The sequence below is a fragment of the Microcaecilia unicolor genome, chromosome 8 (genome assembly GCF_901765095.1).
Source record: "Microcaecilia unicolor chromosome 8, aMicUni1.1, whole genome shotgun sequence".
Lineage (NCBI taxonomy): Eukaryota > Metazoa > Chordata > Amphibia > Gymnophiona > Siphonopidae > Microcaecilia > Microcaecilia unicolor.
The window spans coordinates 1,555,470-1,570,491 of NC_044038.1; the positions used below are offsets into that span (position 1 = coordinate 1,555,470).

General features: G+C 43.7%; 1 protein-coding gene across 1 annotated transcript; it reads left to right on the forward strand.

The window, feature by feature from the left end:
• The first annotated feature begins 977 nt into the window (after nt 1-977).
• Nucleotides 978-14,975, forward strand: LOC115475908. Its single transcript, XM_030211977.1, has 6 exons — nt 978-1,278; nt 4,647-4,759; nt 8,101-8,159; nt 9,465-9,628; nt 13,963-14,125; nt 14,939-14,975. Exons 1-6 carry the CDS (start codon nt 978-980, stop codon nt 14,973-14,975), a joined length of 837 nt encoding a protein of 278 aa, XP_030067837.1.
• Nucleotides 14,976-15,022: the final 47 nt, after the last annotated feature.

Sequence of the window (15,022 nt, forward strand, 5' to 3'; positions counted from 1 at the left end):
AGAAGCTGGGTTGACTAAACCAGTGGACGCTACCAACACTCTATCACCTACATCTATTTCTGAGATGCTGGATACCTTAAACATTTCTAAGCCCCTCATTAATTCAGTTCGTCTCACCACAATATGGAAAATGCTAAACCCAGAAAATGCTCCACTTTAGTGATACCAGAAGTTATGTTACAAGGTCTCCCAAAAGAGAAAGAAAACAAACTGGACACAAGTACAGGAGAAGAGTCTAATGACGATCTCAAAGACATATTTTCAATGTCATCTTTTGATCTTCATTCCAATACTAGTGGAGTTTCTCGTTCATATATTGAGCAGCAGGTGACACCTCATTCTGTCCTTTACTCACTCTTCAAACCCACAACTGTCAGGGATTCAACAACAAGGATCTTCAAGGTCTCTGAATTTCCAACTTCAGCTAAGACATCAACAGATTTTCAAAGGAATACTAATTTCAGTTTGTCTGTAGGAAACAATATTTCTGGTTCTGCTCTTTTCTCAGATGTCTCCTTTGAGACAGAATATACCAAACTGTCCTCAACTGTACTAAATGCTTCTGCTGGTCAAGGATGGACAGAGGCAAGTACCTTGGCAAATAAACTCCTATCAGAACTTACTTCAGTAAATCTTTCTCCATCAGAAATTACCAGAAGCCTTTCTGCACCAGATGGACCCACTTCATCAGGTGATCCTTGGTCAGAAGAAGTGACCATGTCAGTGAGTCACTCTCCACCACAGCTAGCCACAAGTGATTCTCCACCAAAATTTACTACACATTCCACTTTATTATCAAATCCAATGACTGCATTGTATACCTGACTAACAGAACCATGATATCAACACCTGAAATATACAGGATATTACTAGTCAATGGACAACAATGCTCGTGATTTTACAGATTAACACAAAGTGGAGAGAGTCTAAAACATCTACAAAAATACCAGAAGATAGCAGTACTGCAAATTCTGGGGATGTTCTTAAGCCCGTCTGTGGAAAGCCTAGAAACACTTCAGAGTACTGCCAATGTCAGTGTAACACTGGAAACAGAAAACCAGACTGAAAAGGATTTCACCCATCTTCTGGGACACCAATGCATTTTTGTTGACTTTGAGAGACCAGATTTGGAAAGAAATGTTGATCCTCATATAACAAAATTAATTCCCACTATAGAGAGTGAGAGTTATACAGAGTCTCCATACTTCACATCTGCTGAGAGACTCGATGAAAATCAAAGGCCTTTTGTTATGGAAGATCAACCCCCACTGTTGAAAGGTTAGTAGGATTTCAATACCAAACCATTGCTATTTGTCAAATGTTTATTGCTTGTGATGAAAGTGAAGACCAGTAAGACAGGGTTATACTGTCCTATCACCATGATGTCAGGTAGAAGCACAGAAACAAATTGGTGATTGTTGAACCTCAGAAGCATGGGGTTGGATGGGTCTTCTTGAACAATAGAAAGTGCTAGGCCCAGTCCATGTCAATATTTCTAGAACTGAAAGGGTTAAATTAAGTATTTTTTTAGGACTCTTAGCAAGGTCAGAGCCAGGACCAGCAAACTGAGAGGCCATAAGGCACCACAAAATGCACTAATACAGCACACGCATCTCATTTAATAATGCAGTCCAGGCCAGTAGCTGTAAAACTTGTGTGTTCAAGAGGAAACATACAGATCAATGCATAACTATTTACAGTCACAAGTAGAATGAAGGTAGTCTCCATACTTAATTTCTTTAATTGGGTTTCCCTGTAAACTTTCTGCATGGGTAAAGGTACAGGAAGATGTCTTGATAGCTTATCTCTCTCTCTTTGTGATGCTGCTTCCCCGGTGGGGAGCCGCTATGTAACTCCTTTTTCAGCCTAAGTAGAGAGGTGTGTTAGCCGTGTTAGTCCACTCTTAAGGTTATCAATAGAAATCAAACAAAATAAAACATGGAAAAGAAAATAAGATGATACCTTTTTTATTGGACATAACTTAATACATTTCTTGATTAGTTTTCGAAGGTTGCCCTTCCGATCTGACAAAGAAGGGCAACCTTCGAAAGCTAATCAAGAAATGTATTAAGTTATGTCCAAAAAAAGGTATCATCTTATTTTTTTTCCATGTTTTATTTTGTTTGATTTCTATTGATAACCTCTTTTAGCCTGAATGCTCCCTGAGCCTGCAAGTACATAGGCACTTTCCCCAATGGTCTTGCTTCTACATGGTTCTTTGTTGTGGTGTTTTTTTCAGGCATAATGGCCTTATTTTTTCTCCCCTTACTCGCGTGCAGGCAAAGTGTAGAGCTGGTTCTCTTTTCCAGGTTCCATGTGTGCACCATTTACCACAGCTTTTGTTGGCTCTATTAAAAGCACAGCTCTCCTTCCCTCTGCAGATTCAGGCTTGGGTAGCCAGAAACCCTTTCCTTATCCATTAGCAAAAACGATCCAATGGCTGGGGATCGGGAGCCAAAGATAATCACCTTCCTCCTGAGCTTAGTATTTATACCTCCTAGAGTTTCCCTCCAAAGGGTTTCACTACTACTGTCAATCAAACAGGGGTGGGACACTTGTTCTACAAACTGCAAGAGCTTTCCAAGCCACAAGATTACCTACTACTGAGCCCCTACGTCTTGCCCCATCCTTGGCCACCTTTAAATCTAGACTGAAAACCCACCTCTTTAACATTGCTTTTGACTCGTAACCACTTGTAACCACTCGCCTCCACCTACCCTCCCTCTTCCTTCCCGTTCACATTAATTGATTTGATTTCCTTACTTTATTTATTTTTTGTCTATTAGATTGTAAGCTCTTTGAGCAGGGACTGTCTTTCTTCTATGTTTGTACAGCGCTGCGTATGCCTTGTAGCGCTATAGAAATGCTAAATAGTAGTAGTAGTAGAAGCAAACGAGATCACCATCACCTGTTTCTGACAGGCAGAATCTGTAACGCCCCCTGCGTGTCTATATTTTTCATGATATGAAAATCCACAGTCCAGTAGATACATAATAGAGACCATGGGAGCCAACTTTTCAAAATTGTTGGGGGTGCTAAGCCCAGTGGAAATAACCCCTCCTTGGACATATACAAGGTATTTTCTCAATATTGGGGATGCTCAAGCACCCACAGAGCCGGCTCCTATTAGAGACTGTGGTGAATTTAACCATGTTGCTGCCTCTAGGCATGGAGGCAGATTCCCCAAATTTCTCCCCACCCCCCTCGATATAATGGCTGACTGAAGGGGTGTCAACTTATGAATTTGCACTTTATAACAAGCTGAAAGGGTCCTTCAATGAAGATGACCAATAGCCATCACAAAATAAATCGGGGCCCAGTAGAAGCATCACCAGTGTCATACAGCAAGGAACGGAAATGGCTTTTCACTATGGGACAAGGTAAGAAATGAAATCAGCTCGTTAGCACAGGAACTGAGCAAAGCAAGACAAAACAACAGCAAGACAGGTGGTAAAAAAACAGAATCAGCTCGTGAGGACAGGCACTAAGTAATACATGGTAACATAGTAACATAATAGATGATGGCAGATAAAGACCTGTACGGTCTATCCAGTCTGCCCAACGAGATAAACTCAGTATAAGGTATGATGCGATACTACATACGTATACTTGAACTTGATTTGTACATAAGCACCACCATACTGGGAAAAGACCAAGGGTCCATCAAGCCCAGCATCCTGTCTCTGACAGCGGCCAATCCAGGCTTCAAGAACCCGGCAACCCCCCCCACACACACACAAAATGTTTTTTTATAATGTTCAATGGACTTTTCTTTGTCTTTGTCTTTGCCATTTTCATGGCACAGACCATAGAAGTCTGCCTGGCCCTGTCCTTGTTCTCCAGCTGTTGAAGCTGAATCTGTCCAGCCAGGATCAGTGCATAGATTGTAGAAGTCTGCCCAGTCAAATTTTGAATAGATGACTTTCAAGAAACCAATAGGTACTGGACAGAATTTGCTACTATTTAAAATTATGAAAAACCAATTTTTTTTTGGTTGTCTGGTTGCAATCTTCTGGTCAGGACTGTAAGGTTTGAGCATTAATTCTGCTGCTTTCCACTCAGGGTTGGCTTAACCATGAGGCAAGTAGACCATCACCTAAAGCAGCTGCTTCTTGGGGACAGCAAGAAGCAGCTGCGGTCAAAGTAGGACAGCTTCAAACTCAAAAAGCCATCAGTAGTTACTTCTGCCTGCAGAGAGGGGGCAGCAAAACAATAGACCCTGACAGCCACAAACTCAAAGAAGCATCAGCCTATAGCTACACCCAAAGAGAGAGTGAGCAATTTTCAAAAAGCCCATTTATCAAGCTAAATGTTTTTTGGAAATTGTGTTCATTAGCTATGTACATACAAACAAAGTTTAATATTTAAATGTGATGTTATCTGTGCATTTTTGCAGGTTTATTTTAGGATGGGTGATGGGATAATCATGATTGTTGAGTTTTTAATTATTACAAATCTTGGAGGGGGGACCTAGGTTCATGAAAGATCATTGGGGAGGGGGTTCAAAGCTGAAAGTTTGCCTAGACCACCTACACCAGACCTGTTTACATATTCACCTTTATTATAGCTAAGGTGCAAAATTAAACTCTTAAAGCTTCAATGTAGTCTGGCTACTACCACTGTAATGTTTGGTGTTTCTTTTCCAGGGAATGTCGTGCTTGTTACCTGCAGATTGATTTTGGAAAAGGACTTCATTCCAAGTTTTGAAAATCCAGAATCCCTTGAGTACCAGAAGCTAGCTCTGAGCTTTCAGGAGGCGGTTCGTATAGCGTGGTTTATATCAGATTTGGACATGTTTCTGTTGCTCCCCATGTTTTCTCTGTGGCTGTAGCACTGGCATATGTCACTTCCCATCATTTCTCAGTGACCTCAAGACATGCGTAGTCTGGCTTCTGTCCTTCTGAGCTAGAAAAGGTTTTTCTGTGTATGAGGGATACAGTTTCAACAATTTGAATAATGTTTTCGGTGATATAGTTCCAAGTATCAGTCACAGTTTCATATTCTAAGCATGATCTGTAATCCATATGAGCCAGTGTGACTTTTCTAGTATGTTAAATATAACCAAACATAAGAGAGAGGTAAAGTAACATGAGTAAAGTCTTACACGGGACTTCCATGCCTGAAGCTCCACGTTGCCCACTCTCTGTATTCTTCATGGTTTCACCACCCACTTTTCCAAACGTGTAATAAATTCTGGAATTAATTGCCACAGAAAAGCAGTTAGTTTTAAAAAAGGTTTGGATAGCTTCCTAAAGGAAAAGTCCATAGACCATTATTAAAATGGACTTGGGGAAAATGTATTGTACTGTTTTGGGATCTTGCCAGGTACTTGTGACCTGGATTGGCCACTGTTGGAAACAGGATACTGGGTTTGATGGACCTTCAGTCTGTCCCATTATGGCAATGCTTATGTACCTTATGATTTGAATCTGGGTCCTGCTGTTGACTCCAAAACTAGGACTTTACCACTGAACTAAGTCAGGTTACCTTGGTGAGCAGGATTCTGATCTTGAATAGCAAATCACCAGGCCTGGTGTACACTCCACAGTTCTGAAACTCTAACATAAACTTATAGACCTATTACTACTAATCTGTAACCTATCATTCAAATCAGCTCTGGTAGCTGAGAATTGGAGGGAGTCCAATATAATGATAGTCTCTAAAAAGGATTACAGAGGTGGCCTGGAAAACTACAAACCATTGAGTCTGATGCTTTTGCTAGGCAAAATGGTAGAGACTATTCTGAAAGACAAATTATTGACCCTTTGAATAGATGTGGCTTAATAAGGCAGAGCCAACTGGGATGTAGCAGAGGGAAATGTTGTCTCACCAGTCTGTTAGATTTTTTTTAATGTTTCATATTAGGAGGCAGGTTCTTCTCCTTCTCCTTCTTTTTAATAATCCTTAAGTCCAAAGAGGGCTGAAACAGCCCTTGACTAGGCCTTCCTCAAGCCAGTGCCGTAGCGAGGGCTGACACCCGGGGCGGGTTGCCGCTGCACACCCCCCAGGTGCAGCACGGCATGACCCTCCCCCCCTCTGTGGCGCACCCCCCCTCTGGAGCGAACCCCCCCGGACCGCATTCTTACCTGCGGGAGGCCGATCTACCCCGAGTGCACGTCACTCGGAGCTGCGTCGGCCCCGCTGGTTCCCTGCTCTCTCTGTCCCGGAACAGGAAGTAACCTGTTCGGGGCAGAGGGAGCAGGGAACCAGCGGGGCCAGCACCCCCCGAGCGTGCACCCAGGGCGGACCGCCCCTCCCGCCCCCCTTCCTACGCCACTGCCTCAAGCAGATCTAGACTGCACAGGACTACACCTACCATCTGCTGTAGACTGAGAACTACTGGCTGGTATGGACCATCTACTCTCCCTATTATTTCCCTCAGAGATCCTATGTACTTGTCCCAAATTCTCTTTAATTCAGATACTGTTTTCATCTCCACCATTCCACTGGGAGGACGCTCCATGAATTCATCACCTTTCCATGAAAAAGTATTTCCTCAGGCTACTTCTGAGGCTATTGCTTTGTATCTTCGTCCTATGCCTCCTCGTTCTACAGCATCCTTTCAATTGACTTACCTCCTATGCATTTATGCCGCATAACTATTTAAATGTCTCTATCACATCTCTCCTCTCCCACCTTTCTTCCAAAGTCTACATATTAAGATCTTTAAGTCTGTCCCCATATGCTTTATGATGAAGACCACTGACCATTTTTAGTAGCCGCCCTCTGGACTGACTCCATCCTGTATCTTTTTGAAGGTTCCCAAGTGGGAGAGGTCAAGGGGGGGGGGGCAGTGGTAAGAAGATGAGTGTGAGAGAATAGTGAGTACAGAGGTGAAATTGTGCTAATGAGGAGTAGATGGAAGGAAGATAGGAGGCTGGGAAAGGAGTGAGATGAGAAATGGGAGAGCTGAAGATTAACAAGGAGAAGGGTGTGAGAGACAGTGAATTTGAGTGGCCAGAGGCAGAAAAAGGGAGGAAAAAGCTGAAAGGGAAAAATCAATATGTTAGAGACAGCTGTAGTGAGGGAATGGAATGAGAGAAAAGAAAAGAAAAATGGACAGCAGAAACTGGAAAGAGAATTAGCAGAAGACAGACAAGAAAGCAGAAAGAGAAAAAACTGGGACCAAGATGTGGGGAAAAAAACTCAGAATGTCCAGAAAATAAAGGTAGAAAAAGTGTTTTACTTTGAATTTATTAACTGGAATATGTTAGATTTGGGATATGTGCAACACAGATGGGTTTTCTATTCTGGCTGATTTGAGGGGTGGAGAGGCTTTAGCACAAAATGGGTGGACACCATATTTTCTCCCCATCCAAAAACAAAATATAAATGCTTGAGCTGGCGGGGATTCCTAAGTCCCACCAACTGAAGACCTCCTCCTCCAGTCCAGCAGCCTGAAATCTCCAGACTCTGCAGCTGGTGGCAATATCCCTGAGTTGCCACTCTGCCCCCCCCCCCACCACTACCACACATGTTAAGTTTTCATGCGTGCGTGAAAGCTGAGCAAGTGTTGGGGGGGGGGGGCGGGTTTGACAGCTGCAGCTCTGAAATACTGCTGTTGGCTGCAGAGCTTGGAGAGTTCTTGTCAGTGGACATGAGGAGGGGAAGGAGGTGGTCTATCAGCAGATGAGGCTTAGGGAGCCCCACCAGCCACAGCAAGAGAGATGTTAATTTTGGGGGGGTCTAAGCCCCCCTCTTTTGTGGTTATGCCACTGTGTTCAGTACAAGATGAAGTGCATTTCTCTTTTTCTCCAGTGTTGCAGTACTTGCCGAGTTTCAGTTTTGGGGTTCCCAGTTCCATTGTGGTGTTCATATTTCTAATTTGTGATCCCTTGTTCTGTATTTGAGAAGGTCTGTCTGTGTTTTGTGTGTGAAGAAGTCATTTAAAGTTGTTTTATGTGTCATAGTAATGGTGGAGGGGAAATCGGGGGAGGGGTCAGGAAGGAGCTGGTATTGGGGGCCTCCTCCTTCATTTATGCCCTGGGCTTCAGCATGTCTAAAACCGGCCCTGCAAAATGGTTCTTAACTGCCAACATCTGCCCTGTTCTAGAGCAGTAGAGGTGGTCATTGTGTAACAAGTTGTTGTTCGTATTTCAGGTTCTTCCATTTTACAAGTTGGTGCCTGGCTTTAAGCGGTTAGATCTGCTGAAGATCAGGTAGGTAGTAATGCTTTATAAGCAGAATATCAGAAGCGTATGGTACTCGTTTAGAAGTGCATAAACTGGCATTTAGATGTTTGCATAGTATATGTCTAATCCTGATTTTCCAAAGCCAGGATATACATGTGTAAAATGCAGGAATGTGCACGTGGCAAAGGGGCAGGATTAGGACTGGCCTAAGAAACGAAGAAAGAAGCTGATTCCAAAGCTGTGCAAAAAAACATTTGCAATTGCTACACTGGCGATTTTGGTGTCAAGGCGTTTTTTGGCACAACTTTGGAATCTGTCTATTCAATACAATTCCCTTTTGGGCACCATTGATTTTTAATTAATTCTACAACAGATATTGTATTTTGACCCTTGAGGTAGGCGGTTCTTACTGCCGAAATACGGCCCGTGTCGGGTCTCTGTTTGGTGCAATAAAGGACGTGATAGACACTCCTTGTGTTGAAGCTGGTGTCACACGCTCTACTTCTTTTTCTTGGTCTTCATATAGAGGTGTTTCTCTGTTTAGCTGTGTATTCTGGCCTAAGAAATAACCATTTAACGGTATAGCAGCAACCACTATAGGTACAAGTGGCAAACAATGAATTTGCAGCATTTGCTACTTGAACATTTTACAGACTGTCCAGGTACAATGCAGATCGTGCTGAAGCAGAGTGAAGGTTTTCCACCTTACTCTACTGCTATCCATAGAACTATCCGTACAGTTTAATCACAGATACTGGGTAAATATCACTCTCTCTGCTCACTATCTGGAAATTGGCACTGAATAGATGGAAATATTATTTGAAAACTGTTGTTTGCTTGTATAGAAACTGCTGACTACGACCTTTGAATATTGAGCACCTGACTTACTAACATGTCTTAGTTGGTGGGATCAGATTGGGAAGAGGGAGATATGATTTTATTGTGTTCTGCTTTTTGATTATGGGATTGTGATGTAGGTGTGGAGCTTGGTTGTTTACTAATTAGGGGTGGGGCTATCAATGGTCTGGTAGAATAAATGAATGAAATAATTATCTGCTCATTGGTGCCCTGAATTGGAACCTGCAGCCTCATTCTCCACAGACTGATTCGTAGGACACGTCTCACCTCCTCCACCCTGGGTCCACACCAGATGATAAAGCTATGGCGAACACTCTTCAACTTTTTAGGAAGGAAACTGTTAGTGACACAGGGGTGTAACACTAGGAGCAACGGTAGCATTATATGAATTTTATCTTTCTTTCCCCGTGTGCTCTGGAAATTTGCAGGTGGGCGTTCTCTCACTGCTCTTTGCTCTCTCTCCTTCTCTGGCAGGAAGGGGACTGTGGTTTTTGAATACAACGCCCTGTTCAGTGTGGAGGTTTTCAGGGTGATGCTGAAAGACTTTCAGTCTACGCTGGACATGACAGGGCTGCCAAAATTAATCAAATCAGGCTTAACAATTGCTAATTCTACAGTAATTAGCCTTTCAATACCAGGTGAGTGAACACTTGAAACACACAATTGCATGGACCGATTACATTTCAACTTACATTATTTCTGATATTGAATTGTAATTTTTGGGCACCTTCCCTAAAAAGATGAATTCCGCTTTCTGAGAGAAGAAACCTCAAATTTAACAAGTTTCTCTTCTTTTAGGGGTTAGATAATTCAGAGCAACTCTCCCATACTGTCAATGAATTTTGTTTGGAACCAATAGAGGTGAGATTCTAGCAGAAAAAGTCCTGTCCTAGCAGGGAGGTTTAATCATCTGTGCTGACTACAAATGACTGCAGGACGTGTTTTATGAGGAGGACATGGTCTGGAGGCACAGGGGTCACCATCATCATCTCTAATCCAAGATGGAGCTCATTGGTTACATTCCTTTGCACAGTGAGAAAACCCCTCTCAGAAAATCCCTTAGGACGCAGCTGGACAAGCATTAGAACATAAAACAGGTGTCCAGCATCTCTATTCCCCTCCCCCCCTCAAGCTTCTAAGATGTGAAAAAGGAACTGATCAAAGAGGACATGTTTCCTGAGTCACTGTGAGATGTCCGCACTGTTAGGTACTTGCTCAGGACACTGAGACTAGGGGGTGCTCCAGGACACTTTTGGCGTCAAGAGACAGTGAGGAACGTGAGCCCCACTGACTGAGGAAGAGCAACCTTTTAACGAAAAGAAAGGGTGCCAGTGGGGACCCCAGGCTCTTCTGGCAAAGACCTAGAAAAGCCACAGCTTCAATGCTGTGTGATCCTTAGTTGCAGCCAGGGGCGTAGCCAGACTTCGGCGGGAGGAGGGTCCAGAGCTCGAGGTGAGGGGGGTCTAGAGCCTGAGGTGAGGGGGGCACATTTTATCCCCCCCCTCCGCTGCCGACCCTCCCACCACTGCCACCACCACCAACTTTGACCCCCCCCCCCGCCGGCGACCCTCTCGACCCCCCTTTCCCGCCGCCAACCCTCTCCCACCATCGCTGACCTTTGCTGGCGGGGGACCCTCTTCTTCCTTTGTTCTGTTTCTGAGTCTGACGTCCTGCACATACAACAACAGAACGAAGGAAGAAGAGGACCTCGGCTGGCGGGAGTTGGGGTCCCCCGCCAGCAAAGGTAGATGACGGCGGGTTGATGGCAGGTTGACGGTGGGAGGGGGGTCCTGGACCAAATCTACGGGGGCCCAGGCCCACATGGCCCCATGTAGCTATGCCCCTGGTTGCAGCCACTTAGCCAGTTAGCAGCAGACCTAGGAGGGAGAAAGAACAGGAGGGTGAGGTAGAGTAGAAGGCTTGAGTACAGTGGTAAAAAATTCATGGAGGTGAGGGACCTTGTAGAGTGAGGAGTGATGACAGGAGGTGAGAAAAAGAGAACATGTGGAAGAAGGGTAAAAGGTAGAACTAGAGAACCTATGGCCAATGTGTGAGGGAGACAAGGAGGAGAAGAAGCATGTGGGGTAAGTGAACTGTGGAGTGGGGAAGGGATGAATGAATAGTAGAGAGTGGAAGTAGAGTGGGTTGAGAATGAAGAGCAAATAGGGGTTGGAGATGTGTAGGAGGGCAAAGCAGCTGCTGACATAGTCAATAAGCAAGTGTGGGAGCAGGGAAGAAGGGAGACAATTTGGAGTTGGGTAGGGAAAGATCTTGGGGACTGATGGATTAGAGAGAGGTGCTTAAGATTGTGAGACATTCTACCATGCCTCCCCTCCAACATACATCTTCATACATGTACAAACAGCCCCCCACCTCATAAATCCCCCTTCCCAATACACATATACATCCAATCACAAGGAACAGCAAGACATTAAATTCTAGACTTGGTTCGTATGGTGAAGTGAAAGGGGAAATATCCCACTCCATTGTTGGGGGGGGGAGGGGTTATAGACTGTGTTAAAGAACTGTAGTTGCAGAAGTTATAATGGATATTTACTGGGTTGTTGTAATTGTTTGAGGGTATGAACAGAAGTCTTTCCATCAGTGTTGAAACATCAAACATAAAGTATTTCACCTAGTATTTCCTCAATAAGGAAGCTGCTAGACAGAGGCAAGATCTCCCAGGGCTGATGACCCTAAAGAGGACAGTGTTATCATGTAACTTCCTTGAGTGTCCCCTAGTCTTTGTACATTTTGAAAGAGTGAAAAATCGATACACTTCTACCTGTTCTACACCACTCAGGATGTTGTAGACCTCAATCATATCCCCCTCATCTGTCTCTTTTCCAAGCTGAAGAGCCCTAATCTCTTTAGCCTTTCCTCATACGAGAGGAGTTCCATCCCCTTTGTCATTTTGGTTGCTCTTCTTTGAACCTTTTCTAATTCTGCTATATCTTTTCTGAGATACAGTGACCAGAATAGAACGTAATACTGAAGGTGAGGTTGCACCTTGGAGTGATACAGAGGCATTATAATATTGTTTATCCCTTTCCTAATAATTCCTAGCATCGTATTTGTTTTTTTTTGGTAGAAGATTTCAGTAGATCTTTTTCTTGAGTGCTAACTCCTAAGAAGGACCCTAACATCAGGTAACTCTGATTCAGATTATTCTTCCTAATGTGCATCACTTTGCATTTATGCACGTTAAATTTCATCTGCCATTTGGATGCCCAATCTTCCAGTTTCCTAAGGTCTTTCTGCAATTTTTCACAATCCAGATGCATTTTGATAACTTTGAATAGTGTTGTGTCATCTGCTTATTTAATCTCCTCACTTGTTCCATTTTCCAGATCATTTATAAATATTTGAAATAGCACCGATCCCAGTACAGATCTCTGCAGCACCGTACAGATAGAGGCGGGCACACATGGAGGGAAAGGCGCAGAGGGAGAGAAATATTCACACCACATACACATAGGGAAAGACAGACACACCCATCCAGATACAGGAAGTAATCAAAAGTGGCATCTCTGAGCCCTAGAGGTAGTCTCACTGTATTACTGTGTAACAGCCCCTCAGGCACATATCTGGATTCAGGGGGGCTAACCTGACAGAAGTCCCCCAGGGCCATCTCTCTCTCTCTCTCTATACATATATATATAACATACATATATGGCACCTGATATTAAAGGGCAAGATTTCCCTCTCGTTCCCACAGGAAATTATCATGAAATCTATATGAATTCAAGCCAGTAACCACTTTAACTGTAATTCTGCTCTAAACACTGAGTAGTCAAGGCTTCAAGTTATTGTTAATGTCATGTAAAAGTACAGGGCAAAGCATTTCATAATGATGGTTCAGTCTAACAAATCACTTTGCTTCATGTTGACAACAGACTAACACAACTTAACGATGGCAATTGAATCATAAGCTAATGAAAGGAAAGTAATAAATTGACATCACTATTGTCTCCTCTTCAACGTGGCAGAATTAGTCACCTGTTGGCCCAATATATGAGAAAGGGAAAGGGAATGGGACTTGATATACCTTCCTGTGGATTTTGCAACTACATCCAAAGCAGTTTATTTGTACCTGGGGCAATGGAGGGTTATGTAACTTGCCCAGAATCACAAGGAGCTATAATGGGAATTAAACCCAGTGCCCCAGGATCAAAGTCCACTGCACTAACCACTAGTCATCTCAACCCCACTTTTGATGCAACTTTTATGTTTCAACATGCAAATACGAACTTTTCTTGTGATTTTTCCCCACATAAAGGGGAAAACACGGACACAGAATTATATATAGTCACCTCTGCCTATGATGCAGGGGCGTAGCCAGACAGCAGATTTTGAGTGGGCCTAGTCAAGAAGTGGGTGGGCACCAAGTGTTCTCCTCCCCCTCCCAATGCAATGAGGCCAGTATCAGCAGCTTAGGAAGCTTAGACTGCTGAAATGGAGAGCAGTGTTTTCAGCACCATCAGGGGGAGGTCTTCAGCTGGCAAACTTGGGATCCCCACTAGCTAGCACTAAATATGTGCTGTTGTTGGGTGGGCCTGAGCTCTAAGTGGATGGGCCCCGGCCCACCCAGGCCCACCTGTGGCTACGCCACTGCTATGATGTTGGTGACAGTGCATAATTTACTTGTAATTTAGAAGTAGTAATAGTACAGCCCTGAGGAGCTTTTTGTGTAACTATTTGCATAGACTTCAAAGTACTTGTCCATCCATCCGTGGAGGTGTCTTGAAAGGACTACACAATGCAGCTGCCCTATGGTAAGAGTCCCGCACTTTTACAAGGGTCAATGGAACCAGTGAACACACAGGCTCCCTACAATTCCCTCCCACTGGCATGAGCTGCTCTATGTACCTATGAAACCTGGCTTGAGCATATATTCTGATGATTCTGCTGGTGTCCTGTAGAGAGACAGAAGGAACTGACTTTTCATATATCTGTTTTTTTTTTAATCTAGAGAAACAGGCAGAACTGTGCAGGGATCTGCTGCAATGTCCTGTGGGTTTTGACTGCATCTATGAGAGAAATGGCAGTGCCAGGTGCACTTCGTTGTGTCACAGGGGATTCTGCAAAAACAACGGGATTTGTACTCACCAGAGAGATCAGGAGCCCAGGTGCCAGTAAGTAGGCAGTGACGGAGATGAAATATAGACAATCACTGGGTATAAGTTTATGATACTGATCTTTATTCAAGCCAGGGGCAGACAACTCCAGTCCTCAGAGTTCTCAACATATCCTGAATTTATGTTATTGTTTAAACTATCTATCTATAAACCCCTGGGGAAACTGGTGTGGAGTAAAGTCTGGGTGAGTTTCCCCAGGGGATTACTAGAAGTTAGTTTGCCTTTGAATAGAAAATGGGAGAAGTTATGGCGAGGGGGGGGGAGGGGATATACCCAGCCGATTCATGTGTAGTGGTATAGTTCTGTCAAGTTTACCCCTCCATGATGTGACCTCACCTTCAGTATTGCATTCAGTTCTGGTCGCCGTAGCTCAAAAAAAGATATAGCAGAATTAGAAAAGGTTCAAAGAAGAGCAACCAAAATGATTAAGGGGATGGAACTCCTCTTATATGAGGAAAAGCTAAGATGTTAGGGCTCTTTAGCTTGGAAAAGAGATGGCTATGGGGAAATATGATTGAAGTCTACAAAATCCTGAGTGGTGTCTATTCATTGAAGATATCCTGAAAACCTGACTTGTTGACTCCCCAGTCGCCAGGAAGAGGGTTGTTGATGCTGTCGACCAGTGGTTCTCAACCAGTTAGGCTTTCAGGATATTCACAATGGAGGCAGAACATGCAAATTTAGCTCATGCATTATTCATTAATGAAAACCACATTTGTATGTGTGGGGTGGGTGTCCCAAGGCCTGGGCTGACAACCCTTGCTGTATTGTGGGAATGGATTAAATCTCTTTTTCTGTCTTGGCCTCCAGGTGCCCAGTTGGCCATGATTCTGGTTTATGGGCGTGAGATGTGATTATCGAATGAGTCAGCAGAAGTTGGTTGCAATTACATGT

What these genes read in the sequence shown, in the direction of transcription:
- LOC115475908 (XM_030211977.1), top strand. Translation starts at nt 978, where the DNA reads ATGTTCTTAAGCCCGTCTGTGGAAAGCCTAGAAACACTTCAGAGTACT. An exon ending in AATTAGCCTTTCAATACCAG is followed by an intron (nt 9,629 to 13,962) that starts GTGAGTGAACAC and finishes TTTTTAATCTAG; the next exon opens with AGAAACAGGCAGAACTGTGC. An exon ending in GATCAGGAGCCCAGGTGCCA is followed by an intron (nt 14,126 to 14,938) that starts GTAAGTAGGCAG and finishes CTTGGCCTCCAG; the next exon opens with GTGCCCAGTTGGCCATGATT.